Source organism: Pomacea canaliculata, linkage group LG2, assembly GCF_003073045.1.
Source record: "Pomacea canaliculata isolate SZHN2017 linkage group LG2, ASM307304v1, whole genome shotgun sequence".
Classification (NCBI taxonomy): Eukaryota; Metazoa; Mollusca; class Gastropoda; order Architaenioglossa; family Ampullariidae; genus Pomacea; species Pomacea canaliculata.
In genome coordinates, this window is record NC_037591.1 from 42,712,175 (window position 1) to 42,736,247 (window position 24,073).

The window sequence follows — 24,073 nt, forward strand, 5'->3', positions numbered from 1 at the left end:
GTTTTCACGCGCACACAGCCCTCCCTCACACGGACCTCCCTCACACACACCTCCCTCACACACACCTCCCTCACACACACCTCCCTCACACACACCTCCCTCACACACACCTCCCTCACACGGACCTCCCTCACACTGTGTACCTCCTTAATAACTGTCGCATGCCTGTGGGTGTTGCGGTTCCTTCTGTCTTTTGCCAAGACTGCTTGACAATTGTGCGAGGGCTGGAGAAGTGGCAGTGGGCACAGCTTTGACAGGAGACATCATTTAATGTCCTCGACAAACATTACACTCCCAGGACAAATTCCGTGCCTGTCACATAACGAGTGTCCACCAGTGTTTATGTGTTGTCTTTTCCTGCTTGGGTGTTTGCGTGCGAGCGAGTGTGTTTCAAGGAGAGAGAGAGAGAGAACAAACAAACAAAGTATTTTGCAGTGCGGAGGGGGGGGGGAGGCGGAGGGGTGACGAGGGGCATGAAAACACGTGGTGTAGGTGATGATGACGTTAAAGAAGACATGGACGATGTTGCAGACTTCTTATTTAGAATGAGAGAGTATGGAAATATAAGAACATTCCAGCAAATTAATTAACTTGATATAATATGTGGCTTATGGTCTTGAAGAAGTCACCTGTGTAAATCAAATATGTTGTCTGGTCAAACATGAAGCACAACGTTGCAGGTTATCAAGATGTGATTCTCTCATAAGTTGTTCTGAAAACTACATTGTGATCTGTTTTTAATAAATTTCTTTAGGAAAAAAAATTAAAAATGAACTCGTATTTCACAATAAACGTTTGCTGTCACGAAGAAACAGAAATTTGAAGGAACTGGTCACCAAAATAGTTGACACAAGCGGATGTTTGAAGTCAGTCAAGCAGCAAGTAATATTCTACAAGGTAAAGAGCGAGACAGACAGAGGGTGCGGTTGGGAAGGATATAAAAATAAAATAAATTCATCATGAAATTTCCTTTTTTATTTGATGTTAAAGCTCGGCATTCAGCGATGTTAGCGAGGAACTGGGCGACTTCCCTTCCTTGTCGGGGAATGATGCACATTTGTGGAGAGACTGCCCAGCCTCTGTAAGTGCGGACACATTCAGCTTTGGAAGGTTTGCTACCTCAGAGGCAGCCAATTACTGACTTCCTCGAATTCTACAGTATGTCAGCACACGCAGACAGGCATACAAACGCATGCACGAACGCGCGAGCTCTCTCTCTTCTCTCTCGCACTCACTCACTCATACACAAACACACACACGACCAACACACACACGCACACACAACCAACACTTCAGACACCGGCACTTGCTCACCAATTCCCACCAATAACTAAACCCTCCCTCGTGCCAAGTCCTCTTCTTTATTCACGCGCATTTCTCTCCCCATCTAGGGAACTAGAACAATCTGCAAGTAATGGTTCATTTGTGTCTGGCACGAGCGAGGAGCGCGGTGCTGTTGTGGTAATGAAATCAGTGGTAGCCCACAGTCTCTGCTTCTTGTCGTCCTGACAGTTGCTCAAGACAAGGAGCCGACAGAGAGGTCTCCACAGCGCCCAGTCCCAGTCCTCCCCGCGCATGTCCCTTTCCCAATGCACCTCACTGCCCGCCTCTTTGTCTCCGCAGCTGGCTGTTGAGAGGAAGTTATCAAAGTTACAGAAGGAAGGAAAGGATGAGGAGCGAAGGAAGGAACACTGCGTTTGCTTTGACTTGCAAAAATGGGGTTGAGCATCCCCCGCTTCCTTGTGTGCCGACTGCTTTCTGAAACTGCTGCAGACCTTCGGTACCAGATATAAAACATATATATATATAGATAAATATTAACAGCAGCATTTAATCTGCTTCTTCCCTATTCTGCTTACAATTTGCTGAAGTCATGGCGCCTGTCATGCTTCGTCTCTGGATGCTAACCATCCAACCATCTCCACCTTGTTGACAATGCATCGCAGACGAACTCGACCAGGTCCTTGTGGGAAATGTGCCACTGCCTGCTTCTCGAGCTCCTGCTTTCACCTTAATTTTACAGAGAATTTAACATGAAAGGACAACAATTTTGAATGCAAACATTTCTCATCGATGCTGGATTGACGATTTTCTGCAACTTCTACAAAAAACCAGAAACGTAAAGTTTCAAATTCGCAAAAGTCTGTCCTACGGAAAGTCGACAGAATGACATTTCCACAAATAAATGTAAAATCATATTGTATTCTACACAACATGGCGGCTTGGTAAAGGTATGTGGAGCTCCAGCTTGAGAGTCCTGCCATTGGTGGTTGTTAGTTGTAGTCATGTCGCCTGTTGCTTACAGTTAGTGACACCTGTTGGTGGTCGTTCGTACCAACTTCTTGTTGACAGAATATCAGAAGTGAGGACGGCGGCGCTGTCCACGTGAAGATATGAGAAAAAGTAAACAAATTGACAATAATGTCTTATTTCTAGGCATGAACTAAATTGTACCTAACTTTTGAAAACAAAATGTTAGCAAAATAAACAAACAGGTAGGGCAGAAAACCAGATTTTATCACTACATGTACCTCGGAATGACCGCAGAACTCTAATACCTTTCTTGAAATGATTAGCTCGACACAAATAAAACAATTGTAACGAGCTCCCACTAATAATCACTAAACTTAAGATTAGCTAAAGCTACGCTTGATGTAACAGCATCCTAAAATAATTTAGCTTTGTAAAAACAGTATATATATATGTGTGTGTGGAAAGCAAGGAGACGATAACGGTGGTGGGAGGGGCGAGTGTGAACACTGATGGCAGAGGCTGGCTCCCTCAGCTCCCCTCCAGGCCCATGTCGCCGAGGTCTGGCTGACGAGGCCATAAACGCCACAGACAATGAGCAAAGACCATATTTCTCCGCTCACATCCGGGCCTCGCTCGCAGGGGTGGAGCGCCACCTACTGGACGACGACTTGTGTTCTCGTGGCCTGCAGCACGCGGCGCTGTGAAGTCGGGACAACGAGTGTGTCGATGTTAGTAATCAGCATCCAGCAGACGGCCCTAAACACTGGAGAACAGCGACTACCTCGATGGTTGTGGTTATGACAACACAGCTTCCACAGTTGTCATAGTCAACATCGTGTTGTTTGTCTCGTACTTGTGCTTGTCAGTCTGGTTTGACTGTCAACTATCGTGTTGTTTGTCTCGTACTTGTGTTTGTCAGTCTGGTTTGTCTGTCAAGTACCTGGCTGTTTGTTTGTCAAATATCGTGTCGTCTCCTTCTTGTATTTTCAGTCTGTTTCTCTTTCGCTTTGTCTACCTGTCCATCTGTCCACCGTCAGCCTCTTCTTTGCTCGGTTTGTACGTCGTGCAGTGGCAGTTGTCTGGACATGAAACATCCCATATAATCAAACAGACTCGACCAGTAATCGGTGATGGTAAGCTACAACCACACAGATACACACCTTCACCTGGCATTTCCGACTGTTGGGACTCCAGGTCCTAGGGTGGTACGTGCGACTGTAAAGCACAAGGTCTCTGAATGGAGGACTGACAAGCAATGCCCTCTGTCCATCCAGCAGCTTCCAAAAGCAAATGGCGACCTGCAATATCAATAGGACAGAAGGACGCTGCTGGACTTTCCCTCCATTTGCCTTACCATGTAGACACGGTGAACCATCATGTAGACGGTCACGTGACACTCTTCATCTTAGTTTACGATTAATTGAGTACACGTGCAATCACTATAATGCTGCAATTTTTAAAGAAAAAATGAATGTGTATTCTAATAATTTGAGAAAAAAAAAAGAGGCCAAGACAAGGACTTGCACAGTCTGGTGCCATGCGGGCAGAGAAATGAATGTTTGTTGTCTGTTGTCTGGGAGACTGCAACTGCAACTGCCAGTCACACGCCTCAGTGATTATCAACTCTGAGGATTTTGGGCTCCAGGTGGAGCTCATAGCCACCAGGACTACTTGCACAGCGTGTCTCTAAAACTTAAAACTAAAGAAGAAAATTTAAAAACGGTTTTCAAAGACCACTCCATGCCGTTTACACGCGTTGCTTCAGCACATGCGAAACATTTAACGGTGTTGGAAATGAGTCTGGCTTCCACAGTTTTACCTAATTTCAAACAATATTTTCAGTCTTAAAATTGTCTTCTGCGCCGTGATTGTGTAAAAGAGATTCTCTTTAAAAAATATAAGACATAAAAGTGTTTAAAATTAGAAGTGTGAGACAGACCCCTGAGCTTCTCCGTCATAACACCTTGCAATATTGGCATTGAATTCAAGTTTTGTAAACAAAGTGTAAACACTCAGAGATCTCACAAGGAGAATGTTATCTTGGAATGAGACTGGCCTGTTAAGTAACACACACAGTGTTGATGGACCTGCAGCCTGATGATGCCAAACCACTTTACTGTCGAGTACAGGTGACAGAGGTGTGTGATGGCCATACACATCAGGATAAACGACATGTCAGTCTTGAGTGGCAAATATTTGTAAAGGAAAGTGGGGATGTTGACACTCAAACGGGTACATTTAAGAAGTGAAAGAGGGACTATATTGCAATATTTGTTTGCATTTTCCGTTGTTGATAAGTATCTGAAGGTTAGATGTCTCAATGGTGATATAAGTACATAACCCTTCCATCCACACATCCATCCATACATCCATACATTCTCAAGAGGATAAAAAAAGTCGATGTTTTCGCTAAATAAATAAATATGCCACTGTTGTCTTGATGGCCTCAATAGAAGTGTGAGATGTCGACACTCTACCAGCCAGGTCGGAGGCCAAAGTTCACAGGCACTGTCCTCCTGTACACAAGTCCGAGACATCTCAGGTCACAGATCGTCTCACGCTCTGACCTCTGGGTCTGGAGGGTCTTGCTTCCCTCGCTCTACGGAGACTGTCCTGATTGCAGGCTGGCCTAAAAAATTAATTCGAATTTAAATGAGTGGGTGTAATTTATTATAAGATGATCACACGTTAATGGACTTAATACATTTGAAATAAGTCACAAATGAGTGGGCTTAATTAAAAATACCAGCTCAAGATCTTAGTAAAATGCCGATGGTGTTCAACTAAGCCTTTGACCACCGGTTGTCCTCACCTGGGTGTTCACGGGTGGCTAGTACCTCAGTGGCTGACAACACTCATGACTATAATTACACTAGAAGCTTTTCCATTCGCTGTGGCATTTAGTGACATTGGTACCATTGTGGGTCAAACACCCGTACTTTTCTGAACAAAAAAAAAAAAAAATGTAAAAGATGTTGGACTTTTAGCCGGCCTTCACCAGGCCACGTGATCTGCTGCCAGTGTCCCCAACACCATCCTCTATAATGTTGGTTACCTGTCGTTTTTACCTGATAGCTTGTACAGAGAAGATGGCTGTACAGTCAGGTCCACCCACAACTGATCGATTCTACTTTTACTGCCACCCTAGTACGATACACCATTCTCATTCGTCTGCTGCCAATATGAGTGATCTTGTGAAATTGTCGGGATAAAATGAGGAAACTGGTGGCAAACTTGTCTCCGCAGGTAGAAATCTGTGTATGAAATCTGTGTATGTATACTGCTGTACCTGGGGGCGTTGTTATAAAGCAAAGATACCTGCTTATAACCTTCAGTAAAATGTTTATGGTTATTGGTTAAGATCTCTTCTCAGGACATTGTGACACCTCTTCGCAAGCAAGAATCCAACCAACCACCCATCCACCCAAACACGGAGCAATGTCCGCGAGGACTTACAACTAATCTAATGAGGACATCATTTCCCCTTCCACCCTTCATTCATAACTCTATCGCCTTAGTAGGTTTATTGTAAGTAAAAGTAAAGGTAAAGACTGTAATTATCCTGGAAAGTTTTATATTTTGCGCCGTCCAGTGATTACAACGAGCAAGATACATCTCGCAGCGTGCATACACGACATGACAACAGCAGTTTAATTGCCGGTCGGTAGAGACTGTGAGAGGAACTCGAGGTTCGAAGCTCGCTGTGCGCAGTCCTGTTCCTGATGTCTGACGACTGCGGGGCGTTGCTGTCTGGCACTTCCTGCTGTTGCTGACATCGTCTGCCGACTCGTTAGCTGACGACTGCAAACAGCGGCGCTCGTCGTCAGGCTGCCTACCTACACCACCAACAAGCACCGCCGACTGCGGCTGACCTTTCAACCTCAAAGCTCGGTAGCGGCTCGCGCTGTCGCTCCACTGTGAGTAGCTAGACTCCGCGAAGAACAGCGCGATTCACGTAGCTTTCACACGACAGTCGCGCTATTCCCAGGCGCCAGTGCGCGAGGGCTCATGTAGCGCGAGGCTAAGGTGCAAGGCCATTGGCTGTCAGTCGTCATTCATGAGCCGCGCATGGCGCCTGCCCCGCTTGATTGGCTGGCTGTGGTCACGTGACAAAGTGAAAGGCGCCAGGGGGCGTGGCTAGCGTCAGATAGCGGATCTGGTGTAGCGAGCGTTTATTTACACGGGAGCCGCTAGCGTCAGGCCGCGCGGCAAATTAATGAGCATGAGCTCCTTTCTGATGAACCCCGTGTCGTACGGGGAGCCCAAGTTCCCCCCGACCGACGACTACTCGCAGACAAGTTATCTGCAAAGTCAGGCATCGGATTACTACAGGTCAAGCTTCCATCACCTCAGTCACAACGGATACCATTTCTCACCGCTGCAGTATGCTGGCGCCGTGTCAGACAACACCAACAACACCAACAACACCAGCAGGAGCAGCGGCAGCACCGCTAATCTTGACGCCAACGGCAACGGAGGCAAGGGCGATGCTGGTGTTAGCGGATTACCAGAGCAGACCGCTGCTGTTGCCACGGACAACTATGACCGAGACCTCACAAGCGAGGAGAACAGTTCCAAGGTCTTGAGTCTGTCTGAGAGCGGCCCAGACCACTCATCGTTCACCCCTTCGTCGGGTCTTTCATCGCCGGCATCGCTGTCGTTGTTGTCGAACTCTGTCAGGACACAGAATGGAAGCGCGCCCCTGGTTAACCTAATGGCCAGCTCTTCCGGGCAGCCTCTGGACGTGTCGCTTGACTGTCGTGTGTCGTCTGCGTCGTCGATGTGTTTGTCCAGCTACAACCACCACCACAACCACCACCAAAGTCGTATCGAAAACCAACTGCAACCACATCCGCACCACCACCAGCTCCAGCACCGGCATCTGCAGCTGTCCCCGAGTTCCACACCTGCTGGCATGTCACCCCCCTGTGTGGGGGGCCAGTCCCCCTACAAGGCCGATAACTGTGGGGCCTCGGGGGCTTCGCCGACGTCCTGTGACGGCGATGACAGCAATGGGGGCATAGGTATGGGGTCAGGACCCCCGGTTATCTACCCTTGGATGAGGAAATCGCAGGCAGGTGGGTTACAGTCGTTTTGCTTGTTTGATGTTTGTTTGTGGCTCTTGTCTTAGGTGGGAAGACAGTATGGGTGAATGTACTTTCTGTCTGCAATGTCTGTCTCTCTATCAGTCTGTCTGACTTGACAGACTCTTTAACCAATAAAATGACCGCTGGCCAACAAACAGAGAAAAATCCGTTATAGAAAAATAGAAATAATCAACCAATGAATATCAAATCGTGGGATCACTATACTGCCTCGGCAACTTGTTACACCTGTGGCGACAATGGCAGCAGGTGTGCGCGCGAGTGTGTGTGTGTGTGTGATGGGGGGGGGGGTCGTGGCTGGCGGATGCTTCTGCTTGGACTGTACTTTGGAGCAAGTACTGATTCATAAAGATTTGCATAAGGTTCACATATTAATGGAGCTACACAAACTAGTGTCAACCCTGTATATAAATAACACATATATGTATACTCACAGATTTTAGGAAATATACAAAATACACGTAGAGAACATACGACAGATGAATGAACATGGAAAACCACAGTCCCTCCTTCACTCACTTCTATATATATATTGGACTGTTTTATAACACAAGAGGAGGTCAGATGTAAGCAAACAAGCGTGCACACACACACACACAAACACAAAACACACACACACACACACAAACACACACACGAACACACAAACACACACACAAACACTCACACACACAAACACACAAACACACACACAAACACTCACACACACAAACACACAAACACACACACAGGCAGGCAGCAAGCAGCTAACAATAGAACCAGCAGCTGTGAGAACAACAAAGATTCGTTTTGTCAGCAGGTAATAAAACCAGTAATAGAAGGTTTAGCTGCCAGGAGGCAACACGAGACAGTTGTGAACAACAGTTCACATTGTGTGGGAGAAACAGGATCGCTTTATGACCAATAGTTCGCACTTCTGAGCAGGAACATAAAAAAGTCGCGAGGAGCCTGCTTCCCGGAGCTCGTGCATCGTGCATGTCTGCGGGTAGACACAGCAGTTCGAGTCCACTGCTTGCAGACAACACTTTCTTTTTGGCTCCCACTTTTATTTCTCTTTCTTTTTCTTTCTTTGTAGCCACAACTTTAATGATATGTGCGCTTGACTGCTATCAGGTATACTTGGGGTGGCTAGCTGTGTCAAGGGTGGAGGACACGAGCTAGAGACTGATGTCCCTGAAAGACTGACATATGTAATGTCTTGTTTATGAACATTGTTGTTTGCTTTGTTTACAAAGTGTGAATAAAAATCTCATACCTACCAAAGGGATATTTTCGAGTGCTGTGCTGTTCTCGTCAATAATACCTATGGCATTGGTGAAAATAAATTTGAAAAGGTAGGTAGACGGGCAGACTAATGAAAGGATGGACTGGTGGACAATGGTGAGGCTGTGACAGACGACAGCAATACTCGGCGAACATTAGTTTCAAGTGGATTTGATTTGTGTCATGTGTGTGTATATTTTGTGTGTCCGTGTCGTGTATATAAATATTTTGTGCGCGCGCGAGTATATGTGCATAGTGGGCACATGTCGGTTGTAACACCGGGGTAAAAATACCCGTAGGCTCAGCTGCGGTAACCCCAACATTGAGGTCAAACACCTCAGGTCATCAGCGTAAACAAACCGGCGACAGGTGGGGTGGTCACGACTGACTGCACTCAGTACTTACCTAACTACACCGTCCTCGTGACAACCTTTGACACACGCAGTGTCCTCATCCGGGTTTGCCGAGTCCATTGCCTTCTCTTTCCTGCCTGTCGGCCTCTCCTCCAACAGGTAGACTTCTACAGGGAAGATGAGTAAAAAAACAGGAAATGTCATCAGAACGAATGGGAGCGTTTCTTTCAAAAAACACGATAGATAAGCCAGGTGTATTTCAAAAACACACAATGCACTGAGCATAGTCGGGTATTATTTCAGGGTATTGTAAGCACAACAACTCCTATCCACACTATTACGGGTGTGAGGCGGAATGAATGCTCGATGCCAAACCTGAAAAACAAAGACCGCGATAAAACCTAAAAGCTATTAATTGTTGTTTAAAAATTTGAGGTGAAAGTGGGGGAGGATTGCGAAAACATAAAACTGGACGACAGTGAAGTAGTAGAGAATATAAATATGTTTTAACAAACATTTCTTCGAGTTCCTCTCCTCATCACAGTCTTTTGTGTGTGTGATCTTTTTTAAAGACATGAGGGTTGAGGCAAATAAATAATTTTTTCCTGAAAATAAACCTTCCGTTGCAATACGAAAATGAAAAGATAGTTCTCTAAGCATCTTGTTTTGTATTCAGGGGGAAGGGTGTTTGACCTCACTTTTCTCGGGGCCAGCTTTTTTTTCTTTTTTTTTTTTTTTGGTGATGACGATGACGATGACCATCTCTGCCTCCGAGTCCTTTATCATTGTTCGACTCTTTGCTAAGACGGCTACCAATATCACACAGGTGTGTATGCAGGTAGCCACGTCACATGTCTGTGTGATACTCAGACACAGATACCCAGTTCACACGGCTGGGTGGACTGGTAGAATATTCGCTTACACACTCGGGGTATGGAGGCGGCGCACCTGCGAATTGGGACCCTAGAGCCTGTAACCACTCGGGTATCCGCCTCACCAACGCGCATCTGCAAATGTTTGACTGTTTCCGGCAGTTGAGGAAACTGTGAATCAGGAACTTGAAGTGCAGTGAGACAAACATCAACCTCCGCCTGTGGTAGTGGGCAGCAACTGATGTTATCAACACCTGCATCCGCGTACATCACAGAGTGTGTGGGTGTGTGTGTGGGGGTGTGTGTGTGGGTGTGTGGGTAGCTAGGAGACGATAGCAGGCCGTGACTGACAGACAGACTGGCCGTGTGACATGTCCATGATGTGTCGTTAACTGCAGACTTCCATCCGTCGCGCGGCAGGCCCTCCATTTCTTTGAGGTGTGTGCACAACACGTGACACACAACTGTCTCCCCATCCTCTGAGTTGAGGAACATAAAACAACTTTATCCCAGCAACAAATGTTGTAGTCCATAGCTTTGCTCAGCTGCATTTTATAATCACAAGGACACCTTTATTTGTGACTTTGTTTTGTGGTCAGTTCGTCTGTGGATCACTGTCTTCTTTTCTCTTTCCTCTTCCATCTTCTCTGTGTGAGTGTGTGTGTACGTGGGTGCGAGTGAGAGAAAGAGCAATAGAGACAAATGCATACTCTTTGTACCTTGGTATTTTCACTTATTTAATTTTATTTAAAATTCTATTAAATTTCAGGTGCGATTAAATCATTATCTCATTTCTTTCGCAAATAGCCACTTGATAAATGCAAACTACTTGCTTTCAGTTTGTATTCATTACTCGCAAGCGATGTGAAATCTATCTGAAGGGTCACTAAGTACAGTTCTGCCAAGAAAACCAGCGAGTTTGTGATTCTAATTTATTGCCACCATCATCATCACCACCACCACCACCCTACTGCACTTTGTGCGGTGCAGCTTTTGGCAATAATAATAAATATTAGTATAAGTTCTGACCACCCGCCAGTGAACCGTGAAAAGCTAGAGACGACCTGTCACTCGCATCACTTTAACGGGTGGATGCGACATCTGGCTGCATGAGCAAGAGATGCTGGCTTCACCGTCAAGGTTCATTAGACAAAAGCTGTTGATTCGCACTCACATACCCTCTGGGAGGGGGACATCTGTAGCGCACGTGACGTGAACGTGAAAGGGATGATGCAGATTTTCAATTAACCTTCCAAAGAGAACAGGTGTCGCACCTACCTGCCGCAGCTGAGAGCCTGGTGCCCTGTGAAGTCTGTTGGTTTGTTTGTTTGTTTGTTTGTTTGTTTGTTTCTTTGTTTGTTTCTTTGTTTCTTTGTTTCTTTGTTTTCCCCTTGACCCAGTAGGAACATGAACCCCAAGTCCTCTGTTACAACAACCTGAGGGGGTCTTGTGATTCAGCAGAATTATATAGCTACCCCTGAGGTCGCTTTCTCCGAGTTCCAGGGTAGTTAGGTAGGTAGAACCAGACTCAAGAACCGGACCAACAGGGTAACTGCCGACTATGGTGTGTGTCTGTTTTGAATTAGAGGGCTAAATTGCTTTTGGTCCGTAGCTGCCCTGAGGCAGACCTACCTCCTACCTCCTACTGCCACCCTCCTCCCCTCTGGGTATGAATGAGTTCTGGGTACACGAGGAACAGTCGGCACTGACAACCCTGAGCTTTGCTGGAGGCTTAGGTGTTAGTCCGGGTGGTCAGTGCTCTCGGTACTCATGAATTGAACATGTTTGCTCCTGCTCCCAGTCTTACAAACTTCCAAAGTACAAGCAAAAATCACAAAAATCACACAAACTTCTTTTACTTTCACCCGAACTATACACAGAATCTTGTTAGACTAAATTATAATACAATCATGGCCTACACCAAAATAATATATAATCATGAGTTAGACTAAATGACATCAAGTTAAGATGTTGCACGTCCATAGCGGTAAACAATGTTGACCGCAATGAGTTTAGTAACAACACCAAGTCTGGCTTTTGCTGCACAAATAACTTTCTGTGTTTTATGGGAGGTGGGTTTTATTATTATTTTCAATTTGCGAGGATATCCGATGGATGGTGACGCTACACTCAGCACGCGCTGTGTTCACGTGCGTTCACTGCACTCGTCAACTCGCGGACCTGAAGGCAGCAACACCAACAGGTCCCCCCAGGCCCTCCTCCCTGTGAGTCTGCAGCCTGGTGTTTATGTCGCGATTGTAATCGCATTTGCATAAACGTGAGAGGAGCCCTGCACTGGGGGGTTGAGGTGGGGTGGGATGAGGGGCATGTTCTGGTGCTGGTCGAGTCTGCATCTCGGTAATGTCGCCCTGTGCTTTGTGGCTGGAGCTGGAGCTGCACCCACCCCGGGGCATCTGCACTGCACGTGCTCATGCATATGCAGCGTATGGAGAATGTCACAGTCGCACGTGTTGGCGCGAGGTTCACAGAACAACACCTACGTCACACCACCACCGGCACCAGCGACTTCTAGTGCACGGGGGGCAAGACAGTGTGTCCCACCAGCTGACAGACACATTCGCCAACAGACAAGTCGCCCAGTAGACGGACAAACCGACAGTTACACAGTCAGAAGATGGCTGATGTGCGTGTGAGTGTGTGTGTTCGTTTAAGAGAGAGCAAACAATTTAATTAGCTACACGGAGTTGAGGAGGGAAATATCACTTCAGGCAACACAAGGGTTTGTAGAAAAATTGTTGCAAGTTTAAGGAGGCTTTTAGGAAAGATAGTGAGATTGCAACAGCCTACAGCACAGTGTGATACAGTGGACGTGAGTTGGTGTGTGTATGTGTGTGCGTGTGTGTTGAAGGAGGTAGAGGGTCGCCCCCTGGCAAGCCACTGTATTGACAGTTGGTAACAACAGTTTTAATAAAATGGACTAAGACAAGGTGACCAAGAAATACCACCGTCCCTTACACCCCAAAGAAAGTATATTCGGGTTTCTGGATCCGATTCGTTTCTAGCGTTAATTTTTCTAATTATAATCAAAGTCCATGACTTATCTTAATAAACAGTGACCACTTCAGTTGTTCTCTTCCTTGTAAATTCACGTAGAGCTCGTTGTATGTCCTCTTCCCATCTCCGGGACGTTTATTATCAATAAACTCGTGTTTACAAGGTACTCTCAATCCATCAGACTGTGGATTACCGCCAGGGGGCGACACAATGTCTCCTAGCTGGAGTCGAACCCTGTCCGACCGACCGCCGCACACGTGTACAGGTGTTTACAGACTTGCACTGGGTGACTAGTCAGGTGCAATCTTCACATTTTTTGATGCTCACCTGTCAGGCAAAATTCGTCAAAACTGACTGACAGTCTTTTTTCACCTGGCACTCGTTCGTAGATTAGGGTGAACAGGAGGTGGTACTCAATAATAAAAAGTCGAATAATTCTTTGTAAGGTCCTTCTGTGGTGTCACCTTGTGTGCATAAGTATGCATAACAGGTGTGTTACGGGTCAGGTAAAAACCCAGTGTAATATTGTAGTGGAGATATGACAGACACGACAACCGTATGCTAATCATTCTGTGATCAGTGCGCATGTCAGAGCTTCTGACAGCAAGAATGTCGGACTGTTCATCGTTTTTACACCTCACTATCCCTCCAGCCAGACACATCCTGTCTGTGACCTGGTGACACAGTTAACAGTCTCATTAAGTCCAGTCATTGTCTCATTAACCTCCTTCCCCGTAGCCTGCATCATGCGCCGTGTTTTATTTAAACACCAAGAACAGAGGAGAGGAGTGAGATGATGTCAGGTTTATTGGGATCCTATGCTGTAGGATAAAAAATCGCGGCTTTATCGTTGTAAATATAGAATATTTACCAGGAGAAAAATAGAGAATATGCATCCGTGTATTTCCTTTATTTTCCTCAAACAGCATCCCTAACGACCTCCGAAAAAAAAAACAAAAAAACTGATGACTAATAGAGAGCAACGAGTGAAGTGGTGCAGCCAGATGTACACCCTGGTTGTAGGTTACGTGTCCAACAAGTGAGTCCCAGGTTACCCCACAAACATCATTTCTCACCACAGGGGCGCAGGTTTCCAGGTGTGAGATGGGGAATCAGCCATGCAGAGTGCTAAAGAGGCGCATCCTTTGATGTGCTAGCGAGAAGGTGCAAAACACTATCCCCCCCAGAAGATATGGGGGAGATGCAGGTGGACCGAGCAAAGGGCAGGGAAAACGGTAATTTTATGAGGGGACTTGACCTGGTGACCCGGTGCAAACAGCAGCAAGACAAAGAGAACACCATCCTCTCAGCACCCACTCACCTGACAACAACTGCGACACAACACACACCGCCTGTCACCCCACACTGATGGCCTGCGGGCATGCATGGCTTCTTCTTTTTTGTTTTTTCTTTCTTTGAACACTGGCATGGAACCTGGAGATGTTCTTTGTATTGTTTATAGAATGTAGAGAAGTTTGTAAACAAAATGTGGTTGAGGTCGCTGCCGCATGTTTGTCACACAGTGAGTGATGCCGACATTTTCCTGGCGATAGTCATCCGTTGATACATCCAGCGATCTTTTTCTCCATAATGTGTGATACTAGGCATATCATAGATATTTCATCATACTGACATTTTGAAAAATCAGTGCAATTATTGACACATTTATTTATTTTTTCTAGATTTCATTCTTCGTTCTCTCTCTCTTTTTCGTTTCTTTAATCCATTTCATCATTTCATTTTACACTCCCTATGTACAATACTTGTCATCATTCTCACATTATTTTTGTTGGAGAAGGGGATGCTAGGGAATATCAAAATGTAGTTTTATCTGCTTTTACACGAGCTGCTGGAGGATGAGTAGTGTTCATGCTACAAGCTCAGCCTCCAGCAACTCTGTCCATTACTTTGTCTTAATCTGAAACCGTTGGCCAGCAGAATGTAGTCCTGCATGTGCGCAAGAATACAAGAATATGTTGCTGAGCTCCTGTACAGGATCACTGAGAAGGTTGGAGATGGGGAGGTGAGGTAAGGACTGGGTGGGGACCAACACAAGGCTTGTTATTGTGGGTCACGTGTGCCGAGGTTTGGTGGAGAGGATGGGGGAGGGGCTGTAGGTTGGGGGCTGGGGTAGGGAGGGCGGGCTGTCAGGTTGAGTCTTAAAGGTGTCATGAGTAATTTGGTGCCTGTCTTCATGGCGAGCTACATCCTCGCCTGACTTCTCACTTATTATGCAGGATGCAGGAGAGACAGACCTGCCGCCAAGCAATGGGTGTCAACATCCGCGCTCTTCCTCATTCAAAATGACATGGGCAACGACTGAAAATAAACTGGTAGTCAGGGCTAGGGCTATGTGTAGCTATTCACAAACATACAGTAAGATGCTTCAACTGGGTGTGAATCATTAGATCATTAGACATGACTAGTATTTTGTCTCTACAGTTTTATTGATAGAAATAATATCTTTGCATCGAGAATTCTCTGCGTTCTACGTCTTTCTCCTTCTCTTAGTTTGTTTGATTATATGAGTGTATATGTGTGTATTTGTGAATATTTGTCTGTATATATATATATAGTTTGCGTTCGTATGTGTATTCCTTATGCATTTAAAATTATCAAAATCATGCAAAGAAATAATGAAGTTGTCGAAAAGAAACAATCCCAAACTAGTCACCACTACGTTTTCCAAATCCAGACATAGCCTAGACACAATGACTAGACACAATGACTAGACACAACAAAACCACGTAAAAACAACAGACAGGAGGAAATACACACTAACACACGACAATCACTAGTGGCATGGAATTGTTATTCTAAAGTCTGCGTTAAGGCTGCTGCAACAATCTGTTTCCAATCATTTGAATGAATAAACCCTCGATGAATAACTCGAGAAACATCGCGGTCAACTGAAAGGTCAAGCTCGTGACGTCACGTTTGTACACAGATGCACGTAATTAACATAAGCTTCAGTCCCCACCCACCCCCACCAACCAGCTGGGTGTCCAGGTGGATTTCACATCAGTTTGTTGAAGTATTTTGGAAAAAAAATATTATTGTCTTTCTAGCATTCTGGCTTAGGTTTGTCGGCCCACCGCGCAAAATAAATAAACAACAACAACAACAACAAAAACAAAAAAACCCAGATGGTCTGCATTAAACTATGTAATTAGACATTGAAAATAAACCTGCTAATTACTGTCTCAGTATATTGTGGGAATTACCATCTCTCCTGACACTTTTATTTGGTTCAAGTCGACTCGAAATCCAAGTGTAAATAAATGATAACTGCTCTCTGCTTAAACATATCTGTACTACTACTACCACAACGACCACCACTACTACTACTATTATTATACACTGTGCCGATAGATTTAGTACTAACAATAATATTATAGATGCATATATGTGCCTATAAATAAAGTGCTAACAATAATATTTTACTTACAGGCACAGATGCGCTAATATATAGAGTTTGTTCTAAAACTAAAATATCTACATTTGTTTGTAACAAGGGCAGTTGTCTATCGTGTTTAGATATGTGTGTGTGTGTGAATGTTTCTGTGTGTGTAAATATATATATAAGAGAGAGAGAGACTGTATGTGTATGTGAGATTGTGTGCATGTGTGAGAGCGTGTGGAAATGTTGTGTGTGTGTGTGTGCGCTTGTAGGTTATGGTTATGTCATGAGTGTGATAGCATGTGTACATGTGTGTGATGAGTGTGACAGCATGTGTACATGTGTGTGTGTGTGTGCGTGTGTCTGTGTGGTGTGTGTATGTGTGAGTGTGACAGCATGTGTGTGTGTGTGATCGCCCGATAAGAGCCGTCCTGCTCCACATCAGCCTTGCCTCACACCATCGTGGTTTTCATCAGCGTTGTCCCTTGTCGTTACTCACGTTGTCCTGACATTAACCAAACGACGGTTTGTTGCAGGCAACAGCTCCTGCATGAGCGACTGCAAGCGGAACAGGACGGCCTACACTCGCTTCCAGATCCTGGAACTGGAGAAGGAGTTTCATTTCAACCGCTACCTCACTCGCAGACGTCGCATCGAGATAGCGCATGCGCTGTGCTTGACAGAGCGCCAGATAAAGATCTGGTTCCAGAACCGCCGAATGAAGTGGAAAAAAGAGCACAAGTTGCCCAACACCAAGACTAGAATGGTGGATGGGGGCCTGGATCTGGGCCCCGACCTCACTAGCGCCGACTTAGCGGGATTGTAAGAACTTTTTTCTTGGAGGAGGATGCTGGATGAGATGCGACTCGCTGACGTCAGAGGAGTTCCTGCGTCTGTTTGTGGTCACAAGGCAGAGAGAAGCGCCATGGCCGATAACATCAGATCAAACGAATATTTCTCTCTCTCCCTCCCGTCTGCCACTTTACTTTATAATCGACTGTGCGCAGTGTGTCGATGATAAGCGAGACAAAAACACTGAGCGATGTTGTAACGACACGTGGCAAGCGGCGAACGACGCCGGAGATTGCAGCTGCTCTGATTGGCTGATAATCACTGTTGTCATGGTGATCTCGCCAGCAGGTGAAGGAATTACAGGACAGTGGACTGATTATTCGCGATTAGCAAAGTGCAGGCAGAAATATTTGTCTTATTTTGAGAAGAGCATAATACACTCTACGTTTTGTTTACGAGGGCACAAGGGAGTTAATTGCATTTTCACATCATTCTGGACTATTGTATACACAACATCACAACATCACAACATCACAACACCATGCTGCAGACAGACATTGCTTATCTAACATATATCTCAGCAGAGCGACAACCGTGAGTCAGTAGATACAGACTGATGTCTACACACGGAGTGTGAAGTGGAACATTTGCAAGATGTCAATAAGTAAATCAAATACATGGACTGGAAGTTGGACTGGAGGTTCTGACCGCTCAGGAGTCAATGATGGAGGGGAGGAGGCCGGGGAGGGAAGTTTGGGAGATGGTGTGTAGGCTTGCGTCTACAAGAAATCTGAAAAAGTTCCAAACTCCTGCAATCTAACTCTGACTAGATAACATTATTTATTTCTTCAAAATGACCGCAACAGTGTGCTCCAACTTTAAACTCCACAAAACTTTCATTCTGCCATCGTAGAGTAACTGCCATCAGAAAACAAACTTCCGTTCGCTCATCATTGGCAATGTTCAGTATTAGAGACTCAAGGCATGTGAGTCAGGAGGAGTTCCTGGGAGTGTTTCTCGTCACTCTGTCGGGATCTTCGCAGACTACTGCGACTCTCTTCGATGACAATTCTTTAAAAAAAATGTGAACCCAATAGTCGTTTTGTAACTTTATATCATCGCAAGCATAATTATTTTCACCATAGTGTTCTATGTATCATGTCTGAAGTCCCGAGTGGAAAGAGCCAGAGACACCTGATGCTTGTGGGCGATGGGTGGCGATGATCGGGATGGCGATGGTAAGGAGACACACTCAAGAATTTCATGGAAATGTGAAGAGACATATTCCGGGTGCTTGAGAACAGTATTCCTCATATCATCCTTACACAAACTATCCAGGTGGAGAAGATCTACCCACCTGGTGCTGGATGTATGGGCCGGTGTGTGGAGGATGGTTGTGTGGATGCTGATGTGTGAAAAGTCTGGAGTCAAGTGTGTTGGAGCACGAAAGCTACGGCTGCTCCACGAGTTGTATGAAGACAACATAGATGATAGTAAACAGTAAACATTCTAAGTTTGGAAAATGTGAACGATATTCGTCGTCCTTAACGGTCTACCACCGTTCACACGGAACCCAATGAAATGTTTAAGTATCTGTGTTCTTTGTCCTCCTCCTCCTCCTCTCCTCCTCTCTCCTCCTCCTCCTCCTAATCATCATCATCATCATCATCATCTTCATTTGTTGAGACTGAACGTTTGAGCACCTTAGATAGGTGGCTCCACAAGCTCATGTCCTGAACTGAGGCACGTGAGGTGGCAGAAAGGCATTGTGGGACGACTGAATGATGAAAGAGAGGCTGAGTATTTTGTGTTTCAAAAGTACTATGTGCTTCTATGTGTTGTAATTTATACCTCCAGCTTTCACCTCAGTCCATCTTGTCGCTCCATTCTGTAAGCCCCGGTAGTGTGTTGTCTTGTAACCACTCCACACAATATGATTACCAACATTAGTTGTTATTACAGACTGTCTGTGGTAGGCAGCCATTGCATTCCTCCTCAAGTTTGCAGCCAGACGCTGCCCTCGCGACTCGGGTCGAGCATAAGACTGAACAGACAGACAGACAGACAGACAGACAGACAGACGTCTGTTCTGATGTTGCGACTTCTTTCTTCCAGTTTGATAGAAGAGGTCAACTGCTCTGCTTCTGTCAGCCAACTTCCTGACGATGTTCTGCTCAACAGTTTGTTTGAAATCAGGAATCCTTATTTCAGTTTCATTATTATCTAAGAATATTTTTATTTAACTGGCACGCGCGTGCGCGCGCGTACACACAACCACACATTATGTTTGTACACAACAACATTGTGTTTGCAGTGCATGTGTTTGTGTAAGAAAGTGTGATCGTGATTTCAGTGCCAGCACAGGTGTAAGTGTGTAGGTGTGTCCGAGTGCTGTGGGTCAGGAAATGCTGGTGGTGTGTGTGATGGAAAGAGTGAGAAAGAAAGAGCGAGTGACAGAAGGCGTGCACGCTTGTTTGAGAACAAGGAGAAGAAAGAATACTGTGGCTTTAAATTTATTGGTTGTCTTTGTGACGGAGGAATTGCGTTCCGCGGCAAGTTGACTTTAAAGTGTAATAAATTCTTGTAAAATACGACACGGAATTCCTTGTTGTTAAAAGTGATACTTACTTTTGTCCCTCTGTCTGCAGTTCGTGTGTGTGTGTGTGTGTGTGGGAGGGACAGGTATGGGTGTGTTACGTGGCTGGCTTTAACTTCTTCTCGGTTTACGAGTTAATTAAAACTCGAGGGCTTAACCGTTCCTAAAACGCCATGTGATCAGGGGCTGGTTCTGTTCAGAAGAGAAGAAAATAAAAGGAGAGTAAAAAAATAAAAATAAAAGCAAGACTCGAACATCTGCTGACATTTAAAGGCAAAGCCAGACATTAACTTCATTGGCAATGAGACTCGGAGACCTGACAGTTTCCCGCCGCCCTTGTCTGCTGTCTCACAAGTCGTGTGTCCAGGACTGGAGGCTGCACGTGGATGGTGTGGAGGGAGTCTGGAGGTACGTCACTGAGGATCTGACAGGCACGTCACTGTGGTCAGACTGCAGGGTAGAAGCTGGACACATCTTGGGGGAAGGACGTGTTTACAGACCAACAGAGAACTGGCGATATGTTAAACGAGTAGAAAGACTGCAAGACTGGGGAGCTAAAGGAATATCACCTGCCTTCCTGTTTGCCGTCAGCGGGGAAAGAGCGAACAGAACATGTTCATGTCTAATGCCGGAGTTTGCATCAAAAACAAACAAACAAACAAACAAACAAACAAACAAACAAAAACAACAACAAAAAACAGACATCAAGGTTTGACGCGACTATATTCTTTTGCTTCATTATATTTCATTTCTTTCAGTAATGCTGTTATACTGCAGTTCTTGTTTAGTGACTGAATCCAGATGAACACAGCACAAAAGAGCAGTTGAAGGATGCACCACAGAAACAAAGAGGGACAACAAAGAGAGCTATTTTTATCCTGGGCTGCCTCTGCCATACATCAGCTCCACGCTACATTTTCGTTATCCACATTTATTTATTTATTTGTTTATTTATTATTTATTTTATAACAATTCATTAATTTTACACTTTCACTGATACCTAAATGATAGAATCTTTATTTTTTTTGTCCATGCCCATCACCCAGTATGAAGACCAAAAGCAAAACAACTCTTTGTCCTTCCCCATCCCTCTGTACGATCTTTCATCTTTGTTTTATGGTTTTCATACGAAGCAAACATTTGAGGCAGTCACTTTCACTGAGAGATGAAATGGAAGAAAGAAATACAAAGAAGGGGATGAAAGGAAGAAGGCAGAGAAGTGGGTTAGGCTGCGTCAGGAGAGAAAAGCGAGGAGACTGTTGGTGGCGAGTGGCGGGCCTCGACTCGTGTTCTCTCATCTGGTTGCGGCCTGTTGCTAAATTCGAGTCGGCACATTGTCGCAACTAATCGCCCGACTCGCGCGCAACGAGTTAAAAAGTGAGTAGCTCTCAGCACATGCGCACAGATAGCATCTCGCCTTGGCACGAGCTGTGACGTAAATAGATCAAAGGTCACGGCTGGAGGTTGTATCATTTCGGTTATGGAATGTCAAACAGTAAATTAAAAGTGACGTCAGTTAGCGATGTCGATGTGGAGTGTGTGGGAGGGGGGGAGGGAAGAAAGCATAAAGAAAAAAAGACTTTATTCTTCCTTTTATTTTTTTTCGACATTCCATAAATATGTGCTTAAAGATCTGCGTATGTCTGGAAATGGAGGATGAGGAATGAGCGACGGAGAAACGATAGACAAGTGAAAAGAGGTGCAATAAAAAAATAAATAAATAAACAGACAGCACAGAAAGAAACAAATAAACAATGACACATTGAATAAAGCTGGGAATGCAATTTATCGCGCGCCAAGTGAGGTAACACGCTTCTCAGGGATTGATATCGTCAGGGTGGTTGGGAAGAGAAAACAACTAAAGAAAATTCGTTTGTGTATATCTGTGTATAGAGGGAGGGAGAGAGAGAAAGTATTAAACCGCGAGAACAGGTTTCATAAACGATTAATATTCAGACTCGAGGTTTGAAACAACGATGTTTCCACTTTTACGAGCTTCGAGAAGCAGCGAACAATGGCGCCACTTCACGGCTATCTTGTCGTGCACCAGGTGTGGCCAGGTGTCACAGCATCACGGGGGGACCCAGGTCTCGCCAACAGGACACAGCAGCTGGCGAGCGAGCGCCGAGAGGTGATGGATGATCTGTGAGCACGTCACTTACAGACGTGACGCGCCATGTGACGTCTAACAAGTGTCATCGCCATTCGCTCACACCGCACCAACCGTGAAATTAGTTTTAATTATAGCAGCGCCAACATTTGACGAGATTTGTCTATCATGAAATCTCTAGCTGTTTATGCGAATGGGCGTGGATAGGTAAACAAACGAGTAAAACAGACAAACATATGAGGGCGTACACTTAAGATATCCCCCCCCAAACACACACACACACACAAATGTACAGCGTGCATGCTCATGTAGATAAGTGTGTGGCAAATGTGTAGATGTTCGTGTTTGTCTCAAAAGGTTCAAGTGTGGTGTGAATAACTCGCCTCTGTGATTAGTGAGCAAAACTCATTCTAAATGTTTTAAAGCTTTATTTTCTCTTTTCAAAAAAAGTAGACATGATTTACATGCATTTACAATATATTTCTCGCTGGGTAGCTGGGGGAAGCAAACTAAAAGGAAAAATAAAATAAAAAGCCCGACTAAATCGCACTAAGCCACCTCTACCTTAGTGTATTCGTAGAATCAGAAAATTGCACCGTTTCGTCCTTCTCTTCATCATAATGGCTGGATGAAAAGAAAGTACTTTCACCAGGTGGGTGATTTTTCATACGGGGAATAACGAAGGATGGGTGGTGAAGGGGGAAGAAATCAGCTAACCACATTGACCAACAGCGTTGACCAGGTGTGACATCTGGAGTCAGTGACTCGAGACGAAATATAAAAAAGATTTTCTTCACTCAGACAATGACTTCCTTGGCCGTGACAACGTCTGCTGCGCCTTGTAGACATGGCAGGATCTCCAAGTCCTGTCTATCATGTGTAGACAGGCCATGTCTCTGCTCTGTCTTTTGGGGTTGACTAGTCCTGCAGGCCGTGGTCTGTGTCACTATGTCACAGTGACACTATGTCACAGTGACACTCTCAAGACTCTCCTCGGTCAACCTGTGATGTCTGAGTCTTATGGACTCACCATTCTCAGTCTCACAATGGTCGCCTGGTGTACAATGTGAATTGTAGCAGTTAAGCAATGTGTGAGAGCATCACCACACTTGGAAAGGGAGAGAAGCGTAGTGTCTCATTGCGGATGACGCAAGATTTGTCGCCCTTGTGCTTCATGTCTCACTAAACTATAATGACAGCGGTAAGAACTCAGTCTCTCTCACACAAACATGCTAGCAGTCAACAAGACGGACTGTTATCTTTCCTTTACAGCAGTTACCATGTACAGACATCATCAGAAGGATGTTTTGCTCGTTTAAATAAACAACTTTCTGTTGACCTGTGTGTAGTCGTGTTGTTTGTAAACATGCTGTATGTAAACATGCTGTATGTAAACATGCTGTATGTAAACATGCTGCTTGTCTATCAGCAGCAACATTCCTGATACTCTGCCCACACAGCGAGAAGCTGTAATGAAGAGTAATAAAAATTAAGGTGTAGGTAGTACATTGACACCTGAGTATAACTGAAGTGTATACAAACATGTGATCCACTGGCTGATGATGATGACGCGAGTATGGAAGACCCGCGATATCAAAACACAACAAACACCTGCATCAAACATCTTAGTTAAGTATGGCTTACGTAGTGTGACCCTGACTGTCGCTCTCGTAAAGATAGTCTTTGATAAACTGAATCACTCGTAGAATAAATAAATGAACAGATGAATGAATGAGACTGTAAAGTCCCATTGTATACATAAAGAGACATTTAAAATAAAATCCGCCATGATCTAGTGTTCTGCATTAAACTCTACACAACTGGAGCGGAAAACTTTTCGTTTAAGTAAACAAAAATGCAATAAAGAAAATCAAAGCAGTAGATAAATAAGTCAATAAATAAAATGTGCGAGTTCATTTGTCAGTAAAAGCTGCAAAATTGTGACCACGAGCTTATTCCCCACCCATCCCCACGCCACATTCCCCACCCACCCACCTCCAGACAGTGACTTTCGTCAACAGCTGGCGAGACAAGGGCTCCCAAGCGTTAAATTGTACACCCGAGTGGTCGGACCTTGAGAACAAATCGTTTTGTGATTAAGACAAATTGGGCCGTCAAGAGGTAGGGGGAGAGCGGGGCCTTCCATTTCCGGTTTCCCTATCAACGAACCGAGGGGAATACCGTCTCCAGATGGAGCCATTTCACTTAAATTATTTGAAATGCAAAATTCTGCCCAGCGAGTGTATTTGCACTGTTTTCCGGCGGACGGATTGGCGCAGTGCCGCCTTGTTCCCGCTGTGGGACCCTCGTCCTC

At 45.1% G+C, this 24,073-nt stretch overlaps 1 protein-coding gene across 1 annotated transcript; it reads left to right on the forward strand.

The window, feature by feature from the left end:
• Positions 1–6,271: 6,271 nt before the first annotated feature.
• LOC112557771 (homeobox protein Hox-B4a-like) lies at positions 6,272–19,644 on the forward strand. Its single transcript, XM_025227802.1, has 2 exons — positions 6,272–7,331; positions 16,798–19,644. Exons 1-2 carry the CDS (start codon positions 6,470–6,472, stop codon positions 17,085–17,087), a joined length of 1,152 nt encoding a protein of 383 aa, XP_025083587.1. The 5' UTR covers positions 6,272–6,469; the 3' UTR covers positions 17,088–19,644.
• The last annotated feature ends 4,429 nt before the right edge of the window (positions 19,645–24,073 follow it).

Coding starts and splice junctions, on each gene's coding strand:
- LOC112557771 (XM_025227802.1), top strand. CDS start 6,470: ATGAGCATGAGCTCCTTTCTGATGAACCCCGTGTCGTACGGGGAGCCC. Junction 7,332..16,797: donor GATGAGGAAATCGCAGGCAG/GTGGGTTACAGT, acceptor GGTTTGTTGCAG/GCAACAGCTCCTGCATGAGC.